General features: G+C 43.7%; 1 protein-coding gene across 2 annotated transcripts in view; it reads right to left on the bottom strand.

Annotated features, from left to right (window-relative positions):
- Positions 1-23813, bottom strand: part of ZNF131 (zinc finger protein 131) — a 41252-nt gene that overhangs the window by 13873 nt on the left and 3566 nt on the right. The window contains exons 2-5 of one of the 2 annotated variants that reach the window (XM_038744186.1): positions 17059-17160; positions 14019-14163; positions 11396-11756; positions 11071-11293 (exon numbers count right to left, since the gene is read on the bottom strand). In XM_038744186.1, coding sequence (XP_038600114.1) covers positions 11071-11293; positions 11396-11756; positions 14019-14163; positions 17059-17160 — 831 coding nt within the window. Of the gene's footprint in view, positions 1-11070; positions 11757-14018; positions 14164-17058; positions 17161-23813 lie in introns of both variants that reach the window. The other variant, XM_038744185.1, reaches the window with a different exon arrangement.

The raw sequence follows: 23813 nt of genomic DNA on the forward strand, positions 1-23813 counted from the left end.
CAAACTGAAATTCTTTACCACCAGCTTCGAAGTACTCAATTACCTTGCCCCCTCCAGAGAAGCAGCGTGGCTCAGTGGAAAGAGCACGGGCTTGGGAGCCAGAGGTCATGGGTTCTAATTCCAGTGCTGACACTTAGCTGTACGACTGTGTGTTAGCCGTGTGACTCAAAAATCTCCAGTGGCTACCAATCAACCTGTGCATCAGGCAGAAACTCCTCACCCTGGGCTTCAAGGCTGTCCATCACCTCGCCCCCTCCTACCTCACCTCCCTTCTCTCCTTCTACAGCCCAGCCCACACCCTCCGATCCTCTGCCGCTAACCTCTTCACCGTGCCTCGTTCTCGCTTGTCCCACCGTCGACCCCCGGCCCACGTCATCCCCCAGGCCTGGAATGCCCTCCCTCTGCCCATCCGCCAAGCTAGCTCTCTTCCTCCCTTCAAAGCCCTACTGAGAGCTCACCTCCTCCAGGAGGCCTTCCCAGACTGAGCCCCCTCCTTCCCCTCTCCATCCCCCCATCTTACCTCCTTCCCTTCCCCACAGCACCTGTATATATGTATATATGGTTGTACATATTTATTACTCTATTTATTTATTTATTTATTTATTTTACTTGTACATTTCTATCCTATTTATTTTATTTTGTTGGTATGTTTGGTTCTGTTCTCTGTCTCCCCCTTTTAGACTGTGAGCCCACTGTTGGGTAGGGACTGTCTCTATGTGTTGCCAATTTGTACTTCCCAAGCGCTTAGTACAGTGCTCTGCACATAGTAAGCGCTCAATAAATACGATTGATTGATTGATTGATTGATTAAAAGGGGCTCACAGTCTAAAAGATATGCCCATATCTTGCCTCTGGCCAGGAACGACCTCCCTCTTCATATCCGACAGCCTCACCTTCAAAGCCTTATTTGGCCTCCAAGAGACCATCCCTGACTAGGCCCTCATTTCCTTTTCTCCCACTCCCTTCTGTGTCACATTTGCACTTGGATTTGCACCTGGATTTGCACCCTATATTCACCACTCCCTCAGGCCCACTGCACCTATGCATATATCCATAATTTATTGATATTAATGTCTTTTCCCCCTTCTAGACTGTTAGCTCATTGAGGGAACATGTCTACCAACTCTGTTACACTGTACTCTCCCAAGCGCTTAGTACAATGCTCTGCACACAGTAAGTGCTCAATAAATACAACTGGTAAGGTTTTTACATTCAAGAGAAGGCCAGAAATCCCTCACAAATGGGGTACAATCATAGTTTTATTCTTTTTTGGCTCCAGCTAAATAAATCATAAGGCTTTATCCAGGCCAATGCCTTAATTATGAATAATTTTGCAAAAAAGTCCTACCAATCTTAATAAACAAGAGCAAACCTAGAAACAGAATGCTTGCAAGTTTGCCCTTGTCATTTCCTCCTTTCCATTCAAAAACCTTCCTTCTTTGGAGAACCTTAAAGCTCATTACAAATTAGTCCATAAAACAAGGAAGTAGGTACAAGAAGAATTACCACTCTGATTTTATAGGAAGAATCCAAAACACAGAATTGACAGGTGATTTCCTCTACATTTTTAGTGAGATTATTTGCACGAGCCCTTTCCTCTGTAAGCTCATTGTGGGCAGGGAATGTGTCTGTTTATTGTACTCTCCCAAGCAGCTCTGCACAAAAAAAAGCGCTCAATAAATACCAGTGATTGCCACATACATGGTTACAATGCTTGAGGTCAGAAGTGGCGAATGTGACTCATTCATTTTACTCGTCTACCAACTCTATTCTACTGTACTCTCCCAGGTGCTTACAACAGTGCTCTATACCCAGTATGCACTCGACAAATATAATGATGTTACTTTCTAGGCCAAAATGGCTTTGAAGTCTGGAGGAAGCATACTCGGGTGTTCCTTTAGTTTTTGTAATGGCAAAGTTGCATTAAATGTGCACTCCTACTTCTATTGCTAATGTCCCAACAGACAAAAAATAAAAATCTACTTTAATCTACTTGATTCACCTCTTCCGAAACAAAAAAACATCTATGGCTTCTCAAAATGCCAAGTGGACTAAACTATAAGAGTCTTTCACTTTTGAAGATGATTACTGACAGTATGACACTAGCCATGTATGTAAATGGGGCTGAAAAGATGGATGCATAAGCATAAATGCACAGAGTCCTACCACTTAATCTGGGAGTGAACCTCATGATAAAGGTTCACTGAGATAGTCCTCTGGTTAGCCAGCTTTGAGTCTGGGGTGCAGGCACATAATGTTTAAAGAATATTTTCAAACTTCTTCCCCATCCAAAGACAAAAGAACAGCATGGCCCCATAGGTAGATAATATCCCAGGCCCGGGAATCGAGAGGACCTGGCTCTGCCATTTGCTAGTGTTGTGACCTTGGTCAGCTTCTCTGTGCCTCAGTTTCTCATCTGTAAATTGGAGGTTAAATCCTACTTGGACTATGAGCCCAAATGGACCAGGGACTGTGTCCTGCCTGATTATCATGTATGTAGCCCAGCGCTTAGTACAGTGTCTGTCATTTAGTAAGCACTTAATGAATACCATGAAAAAAAACACCTTAGGAGTCAGGAAAACTAGGTTTAATTCCACCTCCACTTTTTGCTTATTGTGTAACCTTGGGCAAATCACATTTAACTTCTCTGTCTCAGGTTCCTTTATCAATCAGTTGTACTTATTGAGCGCTTACTGTCACCACACTAAGCACTTGGGAGAGTATGATGTAACAGAACTGGAAGACACATTCCCTGCCCACAACGAGCCATCTAGAGGGACTGTATCCTTATGTGTAAAATAGGGATTAAATATCTCATCAGGCTGCAAGCCTCATAAAGGACAAGGGCTATGTCTAATCTGATTGCATTGTACCTACCCCAATACTTAGGACAAAGTGCTTAACCAATACACAATTATTACTGGTAATAATAATAATAATAATAATAATAATAATAATAATAAATAATGTCTCACTGCTGACCCCTGACTCTCATCCTGTCTCTGGTCTGTGACGCCCTCCCTTCTCAGATCCAACAGACAATTTTACTCTCCCCCCTCCTTCAAGGACTCCAAAAGGCCTTCCCATAGTAAGCCCCACTTTTCCTCCTCATCTCCCACTTCCTTCCACATCACCCTGACTTGCTCCCTTTGCTCTTCTTCCCCACTCCCCGCCCCACAGCACTTATGTATACAACTGTAATTTTATTTATTTGTATTGATGTCTGTCTCCGCAACTTGAGACTGTGAGCTCATGATGGGCAGGGGATGTCACTGTTTCTTCTAGTATTGTACTTTCCCAAGTGCTTTACTATAGTGCTCTGCACACGGTAAGCCCTCAATAAATAAGACTGAATGAATAAGGTAAAAATGTATCCCTAAATAGAAATGCTCGGAGAATCTAGGTGTCACCAGGCACTGCTGCCACCTTATCACTGATCGAATGACTAATAAAGTAAGCTGCCTACCTGCCTGGGAACTCTGCATAAACCATCACTATTCCTGGAAAAGTAACAGATATATGTCCTATTTATGGTGGGATAGTGAACCCTCCAACCTAAAGCAGCTGGCCTTGTTAGCAGAGATAGAAAGAGCACAGGCTTGGGGGCCAGGACTTGGGTTCTAATCTCAGCACCACCACTTGTCTGCTCTTTGACTGGGCAAGTCACTTCCCTTCTCTGTGCCTCAGTAACCTCACTTGTAAAATGGGGATGAGGACTGTGAGCCCTGTGTGGGACATGGACTATGTCCAATCTAATCAGATTGGACATATTCCAGCACTTAGTACAGTGCCTGGCACAGAGTAAGCACCTAGATACCATTAAAAAAGTCTCTATTAACAAAAATAATAACAATAATGGTACTTAGTTTTATGAGCTAACAGCTTGGGCTGACATATCCAAATGAAGTACTAAATACTAATATGAACAAGCAGATAATTTTGCATGACAGGTGAACTGAGCCAGTAATTGAGCCTGGCAGAGAAAACTGTATATATAAAAAATCCTTTCAATTTGCACACTGAACATTTCACTAATTCCCTTTTTTCCTTGTCTTAGTTTCAGTTTTATTGTTTAGCTACATCAGTCTGGGTTGTTAGTAATATAATTTATATAACTAGGAGAAACAAACTTGAGTTTGAGAAACCATGAAGATGAAAGTTTCTTCTCAAACTTGATTTCTCTTTGAGAGCAAAGACAATATAGTAAAGACAGAAAAACGGGGGAACGGCCTAAATTTCCACAAATTGCCAAGTGGTGGACTTGAAATTAGTTTTACTGTACTAAATACAGCAAGTGAAGAAACTGAAAGCATGAAACAACAGAATCCAAAACCAAATAAAGAGTGCATCCGAAACAAAACAAAGCAAACAAAAGGCCCACTATTTGGGACACCTGGGAAAAGTAGGAAAGAAAGAATCAAGATATGCTACCTGGAATATCAAAGGATAAGATGATAAATTCAACTAGAAATTACTTTGATTAGAAAATCTCCCTCTTGAACCAACAGGGATATAGCCATACAGGGGCCACTAAAGTTTGTGGAAAATTATTTTTCAAGCCCAAACAACTGAAGTTGCAGGCAGCACACCAGAGACTTTAAAAAGAGGTTTTCTGTGGAGAAAATATTACAAATCAAAGGGTGTGAAAGGCAAAGTCCAATTCTCCCAGTAACTAAGCTTACCCACCAGTAGTAAATTAAGCATTTTTGGAGGGGCACTAATTAATTCAGATAATACACTCATTATCTGGGTGTTCTGGGAGAAATATGTCCACTGTGTCCACTTGACATAAGATAAGACAATGCACTCAGTGGTTAACCAGGGGTCTCAAATATCCAATTTGTTTAATACAAGAGTTAAGCTTAACACTAAGACAATCAGACTCTAACGTCAAACCAACTCTTACTAAGGGAAACTGGAAGCATATGGACAGAACTTTCGCTGCAGAGAAATATTTGAGCACAGAAGGTAATACAGGCCCATCCTCTACTTGTGCACTGCTATTTTTGGTAAACATTGGAGTGTGCACTACTTCACCAGTTCCTCAGTTTATCTATGGAAGGTGCATTCCTGTTTTCCAATCTATTCTACAGCCAATGTTTTTGTTCAGTCTCTGCAGCCAACCCTCAACTATCATGTTAATAGCTGGCAAGATGTAAACCAGTATGTAAAAAAAATCCACTGACAGACACATTGCAGTTCAGTGCCGCCTGACTATGCCTTCTAGAACTACTAACAAGCAAAACTGAAAGCGTGAGTTTCACTTCCCAATATTTCTGCTACCCTCTGGTGGAGATTCAAATGAACAGTAAGTTGTTACAGACTAGGCGACTAAAGATCATCTTCAGAGAGCAACTCTACTCATCAAGCAACGGAAAGGAAAATCTCCCCGGCTTTTCTCCAGTCCCCCTTTCTGCCCTGTCTTGGATTCTCCCACCCTTCCCAGCAGCACCTCAAGAGGAAATTTCGGGCTTCCACTAAAATTCTACTCCCTCCACCTGTGCTTCTCTCACCCTATCCCTACCAAAAACAAATACTCCCTTCCTCCTTCATCACCATATTCAATTGTTCCAATGACTCCTTCCTCACTGCTTTCAAACATGCTGATGTATCCCCTACCCTAAAAAGAAAAAAAACCCAAAACTCTCTCTTGAGCCTCCCGGCTCCCTCCAGTCATTGCCCCATCTCCCTCCTACTATTCCTCTCCAATTTCCCTGGGCAAGTTGTCTACACTGAAAGCTTCCATTTCCCCTCCTCTACCCTCTGAAATCTGGCTTCTGCTCTTCATTCCACAGACATGGCCCTAAGGTTGCCCATGACCTCCCTGTCAAATGCCTTATTCCATCCTACTTATTATCCTCTATCTTTCTGATACCTCAACACTGTGGACCACCCCCTTCTCCTGGAAACAGTATCTAATCTTGGTTTCATGGACACTGTGCTCTCCTGGTTCTCCTCCTATGTCTCTGACCACTCCTTTTCAGTCTTTCACTGGCTCCTCCTCCATCTCCCACCCCCTGAGGGGACACCTCAAGTCTCAGTTTGGATTTCTTTCTACTCCCCATCTACACCCACTCCACTGGAGAACCCATTCACTCTCGCTCCCATGGCTTAATCTTTACACAGATGATTCCCAAGTGTACTTTTCCAGCCCCACCTCTCTCCTCTGCAGTCTCAAATTTCCTCTTGCCTTAAGGACACTTCTACTTGGATGTCCCACTGACAGCAGCGATGAAATTGAGAAATCAGCGAAGTAAGACAGAAGGGGGCAAGGTGATGAAGTGTTTTAAGGCCAATGGTAAAAAGTTTGATGCAGAGGTGGATGGGCAACCACTGGAGGTTCTTGAGGGGTAGGGAAACGGACTGAATAGTTTTGTAGAAAAGTGATCCTGGCAGAAGACTGAAATATAGACTGGAGGCTGGGAGAGCAGCAGCAGCACTTAGAACAGTGTTTTGCATATAGTAAGCGCTTAATAAATGCTATCATAAGGAGGCTGATGCAGTAGCAAGATGGTATAGGATAAGTGCTTGGATCAAAGTGGTAGCAGTTCGGATGCAGACGAAAGGGCAGATTTTAGCAAGGTCGTGAAGGTAGAACTAATGGGAATTGGTGACAGATTGAATATGTGGGTTGAATGAGAGAGATGAGTTGAGTATAATGCCAAGATTATGGGCTTGTGAGGCAGTGAGGATGGTGGTGCTGTCTACAGTAATGGGAAAGTCACAGGAAGGGCAAGGTTTAAGGGGAGAACATGAGTTCTGTTTTGGATATATTAAGTTTGAACTGTTTACGGGACATCCAATTGGAGATGTCCTGAAGGCAGGAGGAAATGCAAAACTGCCAAGAAGATGATCAGGACTGGAGAGGTAGATTTGGAAATCACCTATATAGAAATGGCAATCGAAGTTTTGGGGGCAAATGAGTTCTCCAAGGGAGCAGGTGTAAATGGAGAACAGATGGGGACCCAAAACTGGGCCTTTCCAAAGTTAGGGGGTCAGGGGCAGAGGAGGAGCCCATGAGACCGAGAATGAATGCCCAGACAGCTAGGAGAAGAACCAGGAGGGGTTACAGTGTCACTAACCCAAGGTAATATTTCTAGGAGTATTTCTAGGAGAAAAGAGTGCTCCACAATGTCAGAGGCAGCTAAGAGGTCGAGGAGGATTAGGATGGAATACAGGCCATTGGATTTGGCAAGGAAAGCATTGGTGATCTTTGAAAGGGCAATTTCCAGTGAGTGACGGCAGTGGAAATCAGACTGGAAAAGGTCAAGGAGAGAATTGGAGGAGAGGAAGGAAGTGGAGATAGTGGGTGTAAACAACTCACTCAAGGGGTTTGGAGAGGAATGGTAGGAGGGAAACAGGGTGAAAACAGGAGGGAGACAGGGAGGGAGTTTTTTTTAAGATAAGGGAGACATGAGCATGTTTGAAAGCAGTTGGGAAGGAGCCACTGGAGAGTGAACAGATGAAGATACTGGTCAGGGAGGGGCCAAGTGTTCTACTTTCACATCATCATTATTATATTTGTTAAGCGCTTACTCTGTGTTAAGCACTATAACTGAGTTCTATTCAGTGCTTCATTACCAAAGCACCTTACTTTACTTACTTGAATTTAGCCATCACAACACCCCTGTGAATTAGGATCAGGCATTATTATTATCATCCCCATTTTCTAGGTGGAGAAACTGAGGCATGGGGAGGTGAAGTGACTTTCCCAAGGTCACGCAATAGTCAGGCAGCAGAGTCAGGACAAGAACTCGGGACCGCCAACTTCCAGGGCCGCAGGTCACTCATTCATTCTTTCAATCGTATCGCTGTGGACAGGAAACATGTCTACCCAACTCTGCTATATTGTCTTCTCCCAAGGGCTTAGTACAATGCTCTGCACAAAGTAAGCACTCAAAAAAACGACTGATTGCTATATTTTCTTTAAGGTATTTGTTAAGCACTTACTACGTAACAAACACAGTTCTAGTGCTGTAATAGGTACAAGTTAATTGCGGTGGACAGAGTCCTTGCCCTACATGAGGCTGAGTAGGAGGGAGAACAGGAGAACGAAGGCACAGAGAAGTGACTTGCCCAAGGTCACACAGTAAGGAATTGGCAGAGCCGGGATTAGAACCCAGGTCATCTGACTCTGACACATGTCCGGACTCATTCAGCTGGTCCATGCTGCTTTCCCATTACCTCCCATCTCTCGAATCTGGCCTTTCCTCACCATGCAAACTGTTAATCCAAGCATTTATCACATCCTGCCTTGACTACGTCAGCCTCCTCTCTGCCTCTTCGCTCTCAGTTCATACTTCTCTGCACTGCAGGGATCGTCCCTATCTCCCCACTCCTCAAAAACCTCCCATGGTTGTTCACCCACGTCTGTTATCAAACGCCTTAGCGACAGCACACATCTCTCTCCTGCCTCCTAACCTTATCTCCCATTATAACCCTATCTGCACACTCCACTCCTCTAATGCCGACCAAGTCTCTGTACCTCAATTTCGCCTATCCCATTGCCGACCCCTTTGCCCACATCCTCCCTCAGGCCTAGAGCTCCCTCCCCCTTCAAAGCCAACAACCCACCACTCTCCCCACCTTCAAAACCTTCCTAAAAATCTCATCTCCTCCAAGAGGCCTTCCCTGACTAAGTCCTAAATTCTCCAATCTGCCCTCCCTGCATCTGCATCACCTATGCCGTTGGCTAAGCACTCAATCCCCATAGCTCTTAAATAATAATAATAATGATAATTGTGGTATTTGTTAAGCACTATGTGCCAAGCACTGTACCAAGCGCTGGGGTGGATGCAAGCAAATCAGGTTGAGCACAGTCCCTTCTTGAGTCCCTTGAGTCCCTTAATCTCAAGACTGTGAACCCCACGTGGAGACAATTTGATCACCTTGTATCCCCCCCAACAATGCTGAGAACAGTGCTCTGCACATAGTAAGCGCTTAACAAATGCCATCATTATTATTATTACCCCCATTTTACAGATGGGGTAACTGACGCACAGAGAAGTGAAGTGACTTGCCCAAGGTTACACAGCAGACAAGTGGTGGAGCTGGGATTAGAACTCGTGACCTTCTGAACTCCCAGGCCCTTGCCCAATCCAGTACGCCACCCCCTATCTGTAATTTAATGTCTGTCTCCCCCTTTTAAGACTGTAAACTCCTTGTGGGCAGGGATCTCATCTACTAACCCTATTGTGTTGAACTTTCCCAAGTATTTAGTAAAGTGCTCTGCACAGAGTAAGCTCAAAAGATAAACCTTTATAGATTGATTTAAAAAGGCAAGGTCAGGGCCAGAGTGAGCCACATACTGAACAATTAGGCCCTGAAAAACTGACATCAACCAGTGATATTTATTGAGAACTTAATATGAGCAGAGCACTGCGCTATAAGCACTTGGGAAAGTACAACAGAATTAGTGAACACGTTCCCTGCCCATAATGAGCTTACAGTCTAGGGTACATTTGGCTACATTTACACCTGGACCCTAATCTCTAAGAAAAGAATGGTTAAGAGTTTCATCTAGTCACAAACGCCTTATAATATTGCCACACAAAGAAAAAGATTGTTACACCAAATGTAAAAGGCAGTTAGATTATCTAAGATTATTATTAGATTATACGAGATTTCAATGGTGGAATTTTGCCCTTGAGTTTGAAAAGCACAATGCAGCATGGTGCTGTAATTCTTTAGTGAGTGTTTAACAGACATCCTGGAAAAAGAATCATTAGCCCAATGAAAAGCCCTTGCCAGGAATTGTGGAGGAAAAAACTCCCAGAATAATGGTTTACCTTTATCCCTTTAATTTTCTAGTCTGGCAAATTTGCCTCCCTTCCCCAGAACTACCCTTATTCTTTTGCAGTAGTAGTAGCAACATTTACCGAGTTCCCTTTTGGTGCAGTGAACTATATTAGGCACTCAAGGAATAACAAAATAACGAAGTAACACTTTCCCGGCCCACAGAGTTATAACATTTATCTGCTTATGCAGTGTCTGAATTCAATTTGCCAGGACCAAACATGCAATTACCTTGTCCTTGCTAATTTTTGATATAATACTAAGTGCTCAATAAACTGAGGAAGGGAAAAAAATCTTACTGTTTGCTCTCCAAATACTAAATAATTTAACTTACTTTAAAAACTCCAACTTTGCTTTTGTCATAGACCACAAAAGCAATTACAAGGGTATGGGAAGGTTCAGCAAATTAGTCATAAAAAGACAAGAATTATATGAATAGTTAAGATTCGTATTTTCCTAGCTACTGTGATTTTGGTGTATCCCTGCCCTTGAAGGACTCGCTCCCTCTCCCAATTTCTGGAACACAAAAAAATATCAGCACAGATTAAGATTAAAAAACATATATACACAGAGACAAAAGAATACGCCCAACGCAACCCTAATCTGGCCATTTGGTTAGAATCTTAATGTTTGTAATGTCATATTCAGAATCAAGACCTGTAGTCCAGGTTCTACTACTGACTGTGGCTTTGGGCATATCGTTTAATCTCAGTCAGTTTATCCCCAACTTGTGAGGAGAAAGTGAGTCAACTGTAAAGAGTGCTAGAAATAAAGGTGCTCACTTGGCAAGTGAGAACTTTTTACAGGTAAGGTACCAACAGGGTGGTTGGACAAAAATAACGTTAAAATTAACTAACAAGTGCCTAAGGAGGTTCAATTTTAATTAGGATTTTCTAATGTATTTCATCAAGCCAAATGAGGGATTTACGTCCTCCTGAAACTGAAACAATACACACTCTATAACTGTGATCCCTCTAGATTTTATGTAGGGCGGTTATGAAATTCAGAATATTAGAGAAGTAAAAATTGCCACGTCAAATTTCCTAATGATGTCGATGGTTGCTTTTAACTTACAATAACATCACGAAAAAGCAGCCTGCGCTTACTTCGGACCGTAGGGTTCACTGGAAACCATCAGTCTGAGGGAGGACAATCGAGGCGAGAGGAGATTTCTAACGGTTCAGAATAAACTTTCAAAAACCAAAATACATACGATCTGCCAGAGCCAGCTAATTGAAGTAAAAAAAAAATATAAACGGCAACAGACATAGTTACCTGTGTGTTTGCGAAGGTGCTCTTTAAAATGTCCAAAATGGTCAAACTGTTTGTCACAGTACTGACACACGTGTATTTTTTTCCCAGGCCTTTGCTTCTTGCTGGCTCCACCTTCTTCAAGGTGGTAGCAGGTGAGGTGTTGTTTCCATGCGCTTTCCCGCAGATACCTTTTATTGCATATGTCACACTTGAAACTCTCAGTAGAGTGTGATTTCATGTGTTCCTTAAAATGGTAAAACAATTTAAATGAACGGTTACATTTCTCACAGTGGAACAAGTTGTTCACATGTGACAGCTGAAGCTCCACAATTTCAATACCTACTACCTGTTTGTTTGTGGGATAAGTTGCAGTGCCATCATCTTCTTCAAGCTGCCCCTTCCTATCCCCTGGGCGGTACTTGCTGGTAATATCAGCCAACAAAGCTAAAGCAGAGTCATCAGAGGAACCTGTGCTTTGAATATACTTTATAGACCGTCCTGCTGAAGCTACTTCTAGGGTTTCCATGCTATCTTCTTCGACTTCAGTTGTCCCTTCGGCGATCTCCACCTCGATTTCCACGGGCTCTGATTCCGCACATGGCAAAGTTTCTGTTATAACGTTTGACGTTTCGGCAATCTTCCTCTTTTTTGCTTTAGTTTTTCCCGATGTCGTATTTTCCTCTATGGGCGACGCATTTTCTTTGTTCCTGAAATATGTGCACACCAAGAGGGTGAGGGTTATTTATCACCCTTAAGGCAACTAAACTTACACCACGGGCACCAAATGCCAAGCGACAAGCGCAAGTCCTAGCAGTACAAAAGAAAGCCCTGAACTTGAGTTGTCAACATCATCCGAATATGGGCCCCGCACCTCCAAAGAGTTTTAGAGAACAACCCAGAAAGAGCTGGACGTTATCATCCACCCATGTGGACTACAAATCTGAGACTTTCCTAGCGAGTGCTAAAGGGGCAGTACCCTAAAAGGCTGGGTCAGGCTTGGGCCATGGGGCACAAACTCAACTCTTCCATTTAGACTCTTTCTTTTAGACTGTGAGCCCACTGTTGGGTAGGGACCGTCTCTATATGTTGCCAACTTGTACTTCCCAAGCGCTTAGTACAGTGCTCTGCACACAGTAAGTGCTCAATAAATACGACTGATTGATTGATTGATTGATTTGGGGCCTCAGTGTCCCAGCAAGGGGACTGCGACCTTGGATGAGGGCAGTAACTGTGTTGTTCTATGATACAGCAGATAAATGCCCAAGTCCCTCTGCAATAAACTGTAGCAAACCAGAGACTCTCAAGGCGGCCCAGCCTCGACCACCTCACCGGGAGGGACGCTGGCTCCGGATCTCAGGCTCCTGGGGTTCAGCTAAGGCCAGGCCCTGGGTTTTCTGTTTTACATTTCTCATCCCTTTAAGAATGTGTTTTCACAGCTGAAGTGGAATGGAGGGTTGAACAAACAGTGAATTTGGAGCTATTCAGCCCCCCTGCCTCCCTACCTCCCTCCACAAAAACAAAAAAAGCCCACCTTTGCCTGAATTATTAGGATTGGCTACAAAGACGACTTCCAAAAATCACTAGGCAAATGCACAGCTCTCCATTTCATTTTGACTGTTAGGCACAGAAAGCAAGCCGGTGTGACAGAAAAATGAATGGTATATAAAGTTGGACCTCTTGGCTAAGTGAAATGAAGGTATAGGCTACACAAGCAGTAGTAAACTTGGCTCACACAAGCATTCAAACTACGAAATTAATTACAGCCAGTTGTATAATACAAGGGTTGTGTTCTCGCAAAGGCCCACAATAAGGAAAACGTGATGTAGCAGTAGTGGTGGTAACAGCATTTATTGAGTGGCTCCTTGACGTGGTGTCCTATACTAGGCACTTCAGAAGTATAGAATAACAAAGAGGCATTTTTTGTGCATTTATGTGGATTTTTTGTAAGGCAAACTATTTCATGAAAAATGTTCATGGGGGGGTAAAATGTGACTAAAATACAGTCTTCTAATAACATACACGCCTGCACCAAAATTGTGTTGAGTTCAAAAAATGCATTAATTGAATATGTTGTACACTAATTTCAAGAATCAGGCTGGACATGACACTTCAATTTTATATTTAACTTTTAAATGGTAACAATAGAGCTACTTAGTATTTTCATAGGGATGAAGAATGGGCACGGAGTTTGGGTACCAGGTATTAACAGTCAGTATTGATGTTTAGCAGGTTAAGAGCTACAGTAAGAGACCACACCAGTTATGAACTGCTGAAAAACAAAAATGCAGCCTTCTTCCCTACTTCTAAATGTTATCACAGAGCAAACTGCAGCAGAGCATTGAAGGGTGCTTTCTAAATTTACTTCCAAGGGTTAATCAAGATATTGATTTTAACCTACATTGGCCTACGTGACTTGGGATCCGATTACTTAGGAATCGCTTAATCTGCACGGGGAACTTGAAGGAAATTAAAGTCACTTTGGGGGATCCACACATTTCTGAATCTAGGTCAAGCCAGAGAGGATTCTAGAACTCTTAGCCCTCACCCCCACTTCCAAACTTTATTTTGAATTTGGACAGGTGTTGGGGAACTCACTGCCAGTTTAAGTTGCGTAAGTTCTCTACTTCTGGGGCTTAATGAGTCCCCACTACACCATCAGCTCCTTGAGGGCAAGAAGCACGTCTAACCAATTTTGTTGTATTCTACTCTGCACAAAGTAAACAATAAATACTACTGAATGATCAACTGAGTAAAAGCACAAGTGCAACATTTCCAGTGTTCTAACTACACAGTGTGGGTATCAACACTAATGCATCTAGTACAGGGCAGTGTACTTCAATAAATATTTTTGCTAAGGGAACCGGTCTCATTTCCTGTTTTGTGTAGGTCCTGGTGGACTCTATAGTTACAAATACTTAGAAAGCAAATACTGCAATATTCGGTTTTGCTATTGAGTTCAAAATAATTACCTGACTTCAAGTGCTTTGATAGCTTCTAGCATTTGGAGATATTCGGCAGCTTTCCACACATCATTGGCTTCTTCTTCCCCTTGTATCATTAGCTTTGCTGTATATGTGAACTCAATTAAATGACGGAAAGCCATGTTACTTACACCTGTAAGGAAACTAGGATTAGCACTGCTCACAGTCGAAAGACACTGTTAGATTTTTCAAATGAAAAATTCCTCCTCCTCCCTCTCCAAGTTTACCTCTCAACCCATCCTTGTAACTGCCTATCCAAAGGTCACTTTCTAGAGACACATTCATTAATGCAGTACTAGAAAAGCATGGTGTGAGGTGCAAAAGCAGCTTGTGTTAACATAACATACACAAAAAACCACACGTGTTCTTAAAAGATTTATCTCTGAGAGTCTAAACTGTATGACTGAAGGATTTGAATGTTTTCAGAAGGGCCAGCTGGCTCATAATCAAAATACTGAATGATTGTAGGGTGGGTAAGGAGGACTCCAATGGTCCACCCCAAGCCATTAACGTCTCAACAAATATTCCGGGAAACTGTGGATAGTGTTCAATGAACAATAAGGAATGGAAAAATAAAAATAAAAAAACATAATTGGAAAGTTAAAACAAAGGGCAGGTTCTAAGCAGTAAGATTAGGGGCTCACAGTCTTAAGCCCCATTTTACAGATGAGGTAACTGAGGCACAGAGAAGTGACTTGCCCAAAGTCACACAGCTGATGAGTGGTGGCATTAGAACTCATGACCTCTGACTCTCAAGCCCGTGATCTTTCCAAGTAATGAGACTACGAAAAAATAAAAAGAATATGGGGCCCAGGGCTTTAATTTTCAAGCTCTGATCAAGTGACTATGTGATCCCTGGTGACTGGCTATTCTCCGTGGGTCACTAGATCAGCAAACCTAGTGAGGTTCATTTCAGTCTCTCCAGTGCCCTCCGTCCACATGTGGAAGCCTCTGTGTCCAAGCAGCTGGAAGACATTTCTTTCATGGATCTGCTTCCAGAGACCACCAAATAATAGGTGGTGGCCAATTTATTCAGGCCTTCTTTCGCAAAGGAAAGGTCTTCCCTTGGAAAGGTGTGTTTCTCACCCGAAGCATTTAACATTAGTATTTACTACATGCCAAGCACTGCGATAGGCATAAGATATTCAAGTTGGATACAGTCTTTTTCCCAAACAGGACCCACAGTCTAAGACACAGATACCTCACAGTCCAACATCACCTAAATCCCTCTTCTCCTTAAGCTACCACCACACCTTTCTAGCCCACCTCTATTAATTCTTTCCCTGATGCCAATTTCCTTCTCTCCTACTACACTCATCCGAGAATCATTTTTAAACATCTCAAGTCCACTTTCTAGATCACTTTGGTTGCTTACTATCTTCATCTCGGATAAGCTCCCAAAAGGCAGGGATTAAACACTAATTTTGGTCTAATTTTGGTCGGTCTAATTTTGAAGGAACTACTACGCTCTCACCATAGCTCCTTCTGTAGCTTGATGTGGGCAGGTAATGTGTAATAGTGTAGCCCACCTCTATTAATTCTTTCCCTGATGCCAATTTCCTTCTCTCCTACTATACTCATCCCTGAATCATTTTTAAACATCTCAAGTCCACTTTCTAGATCACTTTGGTTGCTTACTATCTTCATCTCGGATAAGTTCCCAAAAGGCAGGGATTAAACTCTAATTTTGGTCTAATTTTGGTCGGTCTAATTTTGAAGGAACTACTATGCTCTCACCATAGCTCCTTCTGTAGCTTGATGTGGGCAGGTAATGGGTAATAGTGTACTTTCCCCAAGTACCTAGTATATTGCTCTGCACACAGTAAGTGCTCAATAAATACTGAGTCATTCACTCATACTGAGTGCAGAGTACTGTACTAAGCGTTTGGGAGAATACAATACAATGATAACGGACACAGTCCCTGACTACAGCGAGCTTACAGTTTGGAGGGATGGGGAGGGGGGAGGAGTGCAGAGAAGAGGGGATTGATCGATTCATCAAGCAGAGCATCTCACCGGTCTTCTGGTAACTGGGGTAAGCTGCTCAATTCCTCTGCTCCTCAGTAGTTCAAAGAGATGCTGTGGCTAACGAGTATGATTTTATTTATTCAAAATGGAATCATCAGTTCAGTAGCCCCTTATTCTACCATCCAGCTGTTTTATGAAATGAATTCTAATCTACTAACAAAACATTTAATGGGCTAGTCTCTGATATTAACAGAACAAGAGACCCAGGATGCTCAAATATTTTGATTTTAAATCTAATATTTAAAGCCTAAATCCCCAAATCCCTAATGTTGCCTTGCAGCATTAAAGCTTTCTTCTTTTTTTCCTGAGCTCCTTAGCAGTAGCACTTCGGTGTTCAAGCCACTGTATTCTCCCGAAAGCTGACATCATCCACTATCTCGCTGTACAGCCAGACTCCCCTTCCAAACACAGGGTCATTGCTGTTGTTTTTGCAGGGTCAGCACAAATATCACCAGAAAAGTGGCTCTTCTCTCAAATACCGGAGGGCAAACAGCAGCGTTACGAGTCCCCAATCAATCATATTTACTGAATGCTTACTGAGTGCAGGGCACTGTACTAAATACAGTACTTACGTGCTTAGTATAGTGCTGCTCTGCACACAATAAGCGTTCAAACACAATGGACTGCAACACAACAGACGTACAGTCTAGATTACTCAATTCAGATGCATAAATGTAAGGATTCTGGCTGGTGCCTAGTTTTCCGTACATCTTTTGAGAGGTAATCTTTTACTACAGGAGTCTTTGTAAACTGTTATATGTCTCAGGGTCTTCTAAAGGGACTCTGGTATCGCGGAGGTGTTCACTGTGTAGCAGTTTCACCTCAGGGAGGTGTACTGTACCCAACGTGGATCTTCTCAAGGAAAACCCGCGACAAAATAATTATCCAGACATCATCTTACTGTTGTCTTATTCCCCGTGTTCACTTTTGAATGCAACAACTGTTAGACTTACCAGTTTACAACGCATTAAAAATAAAGCTGTCAAAAACAAGCAGTTACCTTCTATCTCCACCAAAGGTTCCTGAGTGAAATCCTGAAAGAATTTGTAAAAGAACTGACTGCAGGCAGCCAGAACGGCCTTGTGGGCCTTGAAATGATGACCTGAAAAGGACAAAAACAAGGTTCAGACCTAACTCAGAACTGAACAAATCTGGTACATATAAAAATGTTCAGAAAATAATTCTAGAGGTTAACAGTGAGCTTCAGAATTACACAATACGGAGCACTAAAACACGTGGTTCTCTAACGAAAAGAAGTCCACATCTTTATTCTCTAGGTCTTCTATGGATGATTTACAAATGTTAAATCTTCACAACAATATATTACTGAGTGATAGAAGATTCTTCGTGCACCACTGAAGGAAAACGACAGTCTCTGAGGTGAAGAATGTTTCGTAGAGCTAGCATATCAGGTTAGACGATGAAGAGACGAAGGCCCGATCACGACCAGTTCAATGTGTGTGTGTATATATATATATATATATATATATATATATATATATATAGCTATAATTCTATTTATTCTGATAGTATTGACACCTGTCTACTTGTTTTGTTTCATTGTCTGTTTCCTCCTTCTGGACTGTGAGCCCGTTGTTGGGTAGGGACCGTCTCTATATGCTGCCGATTTGTACTTCCCAAGCGCTTAGTACAGTGCTCTGCACTCAGTAAGCGCTCAATAAATATGACTGAATGAATGAACTAGTTAAAATAGCCGGAAATACCCCATAGCCTTTAGTATAATACACTGCGACCAGGGGGCACTTAATACACGCTATTACTACTGCTGGGACGTTTGTTGTTTTCTTCTGAAAGAACAAAGCATAATTATGACTTAAAGGTGTGATCTAAATGGGGAGAGGTCTCTAACTTTTAGACTGTGAGCCCACTGTTGGGTAGGGACTGTCTCTATATGTTGCCAACTTGTACTTCCCAAGCGCTTAGTACAGTGCTATGCACACAGTAAGCGCTCAGTAAATATGATTGATTGATTTAACTGGCACCTTTTAATTTAGTACATCAAATTCAAGCTTCAGCTAAAGAGGTGACAATGTAATATTAACCCGACCAAACAGTCGGAGTCGCTTATTATACTACTTTTCCATCAAAGCGAATGTATCGAACCTGAGTGTTAGGGTGAATGCGAATCAATCAAACCAGTACAATTTACTGAGCGTTCAGAGCACCGTGTTTGCTCTACCCCTTCTTGCTGAATCCTCTTTTAGTGCCACGGGGCTTGGTCCAAGTGGTAACGCCGAGGGGGAGCATCCCTTCGCCCTATACATCCTAATAATAATAATGATGGTATCCGGCGCTTAGAACAGTGCTTGGCACATAGTAAGCGCTTAACAAATACCATCATTATCATTATTTAGCGCTTGCTATGAGCCAAGCACTGTTCTACGCACTGGGGCAAACACAAGGTCATCAGGTTGTGTCCCACGTGGGGCTCACAGTCTCCACCTCCGTTTTACAGATGAGGTAACCGAGGCACAGAGAAGGGACTTGCCCAAAGTCATACAGCAGCGAAGTGGCGAGGCGGGATTAGAACCCAGGACCTCTGACACCCAAAGGCGGGCTCTTTCCCTTAGACCACGCTGCTTGCTAGGTGCTATGCGTGCCCATCAGGGCAGTTCTGGCAGGGCGGTCCTAAAGGAGTAGAAATTCATTCAATTGCATTTATTGAGCACTTACTGTGAGCAGAGCACTGTTCTGAGCGTGGGGGCAGTACATATTATTCATTCATTCTTTTAGACTGTGAGCCCACTGTTGGGTAGGGACTGTCTCTATATGTTGCCAATTTGTACTTCCCAAGCGCTTAGTACAGTGCTCTGCACACAGTAAGCGCTCAATAAATACGATTGATGATGATGATGATTCATTCAATTGTCTTTATTGAGCGCTTACTGTGTGCAGAGCACTGTACTATGCGCGTGGGCAGCACAAATCATTCATTCAATCGTCTTTATCGAGCACTTACTTTGTGCAGAGCACTGTACTAAGCGCTTGGGATGGACAAGAAGCAGCGTGGCTCAGTGGAAAGAGCCCGGGCTTGGGAGCCAGAGGTCATGGGTTCTAATCCCAGCTCCGCCACTTGTCAGCTGGGTGACTTTGGGCGAGTCACTTCACTTCTCTGCACCTCAGATCCCTCATCTGTAAAACGGGGAGTGGGAGCCCCACGTGGGACAACCTGACTGCCTTGTATCTACCCCCAGTGCTTAGAACAGTGCTTGGCACATAGTAAGCGCTTAAATGCCATCATTATTATTACAAGCCGGCAACATGTAGAGACGGTCCCTACCCCACAACGGGCTCACGGTCTAGAAGTAGGCGACTGGGGGAAGTTTCCCAGGCGGCTCATCACTTTGGGGCAACTTTCAACTGGACGTGCGGACACGGGCTATTCCCGCTTGGGTTTCCAACCCGCCTTCAAAACACCCTGTAGGGTGAAGACCCCCCGGACGCCGGGAATAATAATAATGATGGCATTTGTTAGGCACTTACTACGTACCAAGCACTGTTCTAAGCGCTGGGGGGCAGGGGGCAGATACAAGGTGATCAGCTTGTCCCACGTGGGGTTCCCAGTCTTCATTCCCATTTTACAGATGAGGGAACTGAGGTCCAGAGAAGCGAAGTGACTAGCCCAAAGTCACACAGCTGGCATGCACACAGTAAGCGCTCAATAAATACGATTAAATGAATGAATGTGGCGGAGCCGGGATTAGAACCCACGACCTCTGACTCACAAGACAGGGCTCTTTCCCCGGAGCCACGCTCCTTCTCAGCACACCAGGCCATGCCTTCATGCACTCATTCATTCAATCGTATTTATTGAGCGCTGACTGTGTGCAGAGCACTGGACTAAGCGCTTTTAGACTGTGAGCCCACTGTTGGGTAGGGACTGTCTCTATATGTTGCCAACTTGTACTTCCCAAGTGCTTAGTACAGTGCTCTGCACACAGTAAGCGCTCAATAAATACGATTGATTGATTGATTGGGGAGTACAAGTAGAGCAGCGTGGCTCAGTGGAAAGAGCCACGGGTTTGGAGTCAGAGATCACAGGTTCAAATGGCTCTGCCACTTGTCAGCTGTGTGACCTTGGGCAAGTCACTTAACTTCTCTGGGCCTCAGTTCCCTCCTCTGTAAAATGGAGATGAAGACTATGAGCCCCAAGTGGGACAACTTGATCACCTTGTATCCCTTCAGTGCTTGGCACATAGTAAGCACTTAACAAATACCATCATTATTATTGCCAGCTGTGTGACTTTGGTCAAGCCACTTCACTTCTCTGGGCCTCAGTTCCCTCCTCTGTAAAATGGAGATGAAGACTATGAGCCCCATGTGGGACAACTTCATCACCTTGTATCCCCTCGGCGCTTGGAACAGTGCTTGGCACATAGTAAGCGCTTAACAAATACCATCCTTATTATTGCCAGCTGTGTGACTTTGGGCAAGCCACTTCACTTCTCTGGGCCTCAGTTCCCTCCTCTGTAAAATGGAGATGAAGACTGTGAGCCCCATGTGGGACAACTTGATCACCTTGTATCCTCCTGGCGCTTGGAACAGTGCTGGACATATAGTAAGCGCTTAACAATTACCATCATTATTACTGCCAGCTGTGTGACTTTGGGCAAGTCACTTAACTTCTCTGGGCCTCAGTTCCCTCCTCTGTAAAATGGGGATGAAGACTGTGAGCCCCCTGTGGGACAAGCTGATCACTTTGCAACATCCCCAGCACTTAGAACAGTGCTCTGCACATAGTAAGCGCTTAATCAATCGTATTTATTGAGAGCTTACTGTGTGCAGAGCACTGTACTAAGCGCTTGGGAAGTACAAGTTGGCAACATATAGAGATGGTCCCTACCCAACAGCGGGCTCACAGTCTAGAAGGGGGAGACAGACAACAAAACAAAACGTATTAACAAAATAAATAGAATAAATATGTACAAGTAAAATAGAGTTATAAATACGTGCAAACATATATACAGGTGCGAAGGGGAGGGGAAGGAGGTAAGATGGGGGGATGGAGAGGAGGGGGCTCAGTCTGGGAAGGCCTCCTGGAGGAGGCGAGCTCTCAGTAGGACTTTATTAATAATAATGGCATTTGCTAATCAATCAATTGTATTTATTCATTCATTCAATCGTATTTATTGAGCGCTTACTGCGTGCAGAGCACTGTACTAAGCTCTTGGGAAGTACAAGTTGGCAACATATAGAGACAGTCCCTACCCAACAGTGGATTCACAGTCTAGAAGGGGGAGACAGACAACAAAACAAAACATATTAACAAAATAAATAGAATAAATATGTACAAGTAAAATAGAGTAATAAATATGTGCAAACATATATACAGATGCGAAGGGGAGGGGAAGGAGGTAAGGCGGGGGGATGGAGAGGGGGGGCTCAGTCTGGGAAGGCCTCCTGGAGGAGGTGAGCTCTCGGTAGGGCTTTATTAATAATAATAATGGCATTTGTTAATCAATCAATCAATCATATTTATTGAGCGCTTACTGTGTGCAGAGCACTGTACTAAGCACTTGGTAAGTACAAGTTGGCAACATATAGAGACAGTCCCTACCCAACAGTGGGTTCACAGTCTAGAAGCTTGTTAAGCGCTTCCTATGTGCAAAGCACTGTTCTAAACACTGGGGAGGTTACAAGGTGATCACGGGCTTTGGAGTCAGAGGTCATGGGTTCCAATCCCGGCTCCGCCACATGTCTGCTGTGTGACCTTGGGCAAGTCACTTAACTTCTCTGAGCGTCAGTTCCCTCATCTGTAAAATGGGGATTAAGACTGTGAGCCCCACGTGGGACAACGTGGTCACCTTGTATCCCGGCCCAGCGCTTAGAACGGTGCTTTGCACATAGTAAGCGCTTAACAAATGCCATCATTATTATTATCAGGTTGTCCCACGGGGGACTCACAGTCTTCATCCCCGTTTTACTTCTAGACTGTGAGCCCACTGTTGGGTAGGGACTGTCTCTATATGTTGCCAACTTGTACTTCCCAAGCGCTTAGTCCAGTGCTCTGCACACAGTAAGCGCTCAGTAAATACGATTGATTGAATGATTGATTTTACAGATGAGGGAACTGAGGCACAGTGAAGTGACTTGCCCACAGTCACCCAGGAGAGACGGTTCCTACTGTACCCCGGACGCGGTTGGGCACAGCACTGCACTAAGCGCTTGGGAAGTCCAAGTTGGCAACACAGAGAGACGAGCCCTACCCAACAGCGGGCTCACAGTCTGGAAGGGGGAGACAGAAGACAAAACAAAACATATTAACAAAACAAAATTTATAGAATAAATATGTACAAATAAAATAGAGTCATAAATCCATACAAACATATATACATATATACAGGTGCTGTGGGGAGGGGAAGGAGGCAAGACGGGGGGGGATGGGGAGGGGGAGGAGGGGGGCAGGAAGGAGGGGGCTCAGCCTGGGAAGGCCTCCTGGAGGAGGTGAAACAAATGCCATTATTCGACAGCCTGTCCCGCCGTCGACCCCAGCCCACGTCCACCCCCTGGCCTGGAATGGCCTCCCTCCCCACATCCGCCAAGCTAGCTCTCTTCCTCCCTTCAAGGCCCTACTGAGAGCTCACCTCCTCCAGGAGGCCTTCCCACACTGAGCCCCCTCCTTCCTCTCCCCCTCCCTATCCCCCCCGTTACCTCCTTCCCCTCCCCACAGCACCTGGATATATGTAGATATGTTTGTAAGTAGTTATTACTCTATTCATTTTATTTGTACATATTTATTCTATTTATTTTATTTTGTTAATATTCATTCATTCAATCATATTTATTGAGCGCTTACTGTGTGCAGAGCACTGTACTAAGCGCTTGGGAAGGAAAAGTTGGCAACATAGAGAGACGGTCCCTACCCAACAGCGGGCTCACAGTCTAGAAGGAGGAGACAGACAACAAAACAAAACATAGTAACAAAATAAAATAGAATAAATATGTACAAATAAAATACATAGAGTAATAAATACATACAAACATATATACAGGTGCTGTGGGGAGGGGAAGGAGGTAAGGCGGGGGGATGGAGAGGGGGAGAGGAAGGAGGGGGCTCAGTCTGGGAAGGCCTCCTGGAGGAGATGAAACAAATGTAATTATTCGACAGACGGTCCCGCCGTCGACCCCCAGCCCACGTCCTCCCCCTGGCCCGGAATGCCCTCCCTCCACACATCCACCAAGCTAGCTCTCTTCCTCCCTTCAAGGCCCTACTGAGAGCTCACCTCCTCCAGGAGGCCTTCCCACACTGAGCCCCCTCCTTCCTCTCCCCCTCGCCTTCCCTCCTTCCCACCACACAGCACCTGTATATATTTATATGTTTGTGCATGCTTATTACTCTACTTATTTATTGATTTTATTCGTACATATTTATTCTATTTATTTTATTTTGATACTATGTTTTGTTTTGTTCTCTGTCTCCCCCTTCTAGCCTGTGAGCCCGCTGTTGGGTAGGGACCGTCTCTAGATGTTCCCCACTTGGACTTCCCAAGTGCAATCAATCAATCAATCAACCGTATTTATTGAGCGCTTACTGTGTGCAGAGCACTGTACTAAGTGCTTGGGAAGGAAAAGTTGGCAACATAGAGAGACGGTCCCTACCCAACAGCGGGCTCACAGTCTAGAAGGAGGAGACAGACAACAAAACAAAACATAGTAACAAAATAAAATAAATAGAATAGATATGTACAAGTAAAATAGAGTAATAAATATGTACAAACATATGTACATTTATAC

The sequence above is a fragment of the Tachyglossus aculeatus genome, chromosome 3, assembly GCF_015852505.1.
Source record: "Tachyglossus aculeatus isolate mTacAcu1 chromosome 3, mTacAcu1.pri, whole genome shotgun sequence".
Classification (NCBI taxonomy): domain Eukaryota; kingdom Metazoa; phylum Chordata; class Mammalia; order Monotremata; family Tachyglossidae; genus Tachyglossus; species Tachyglossus aculeatus.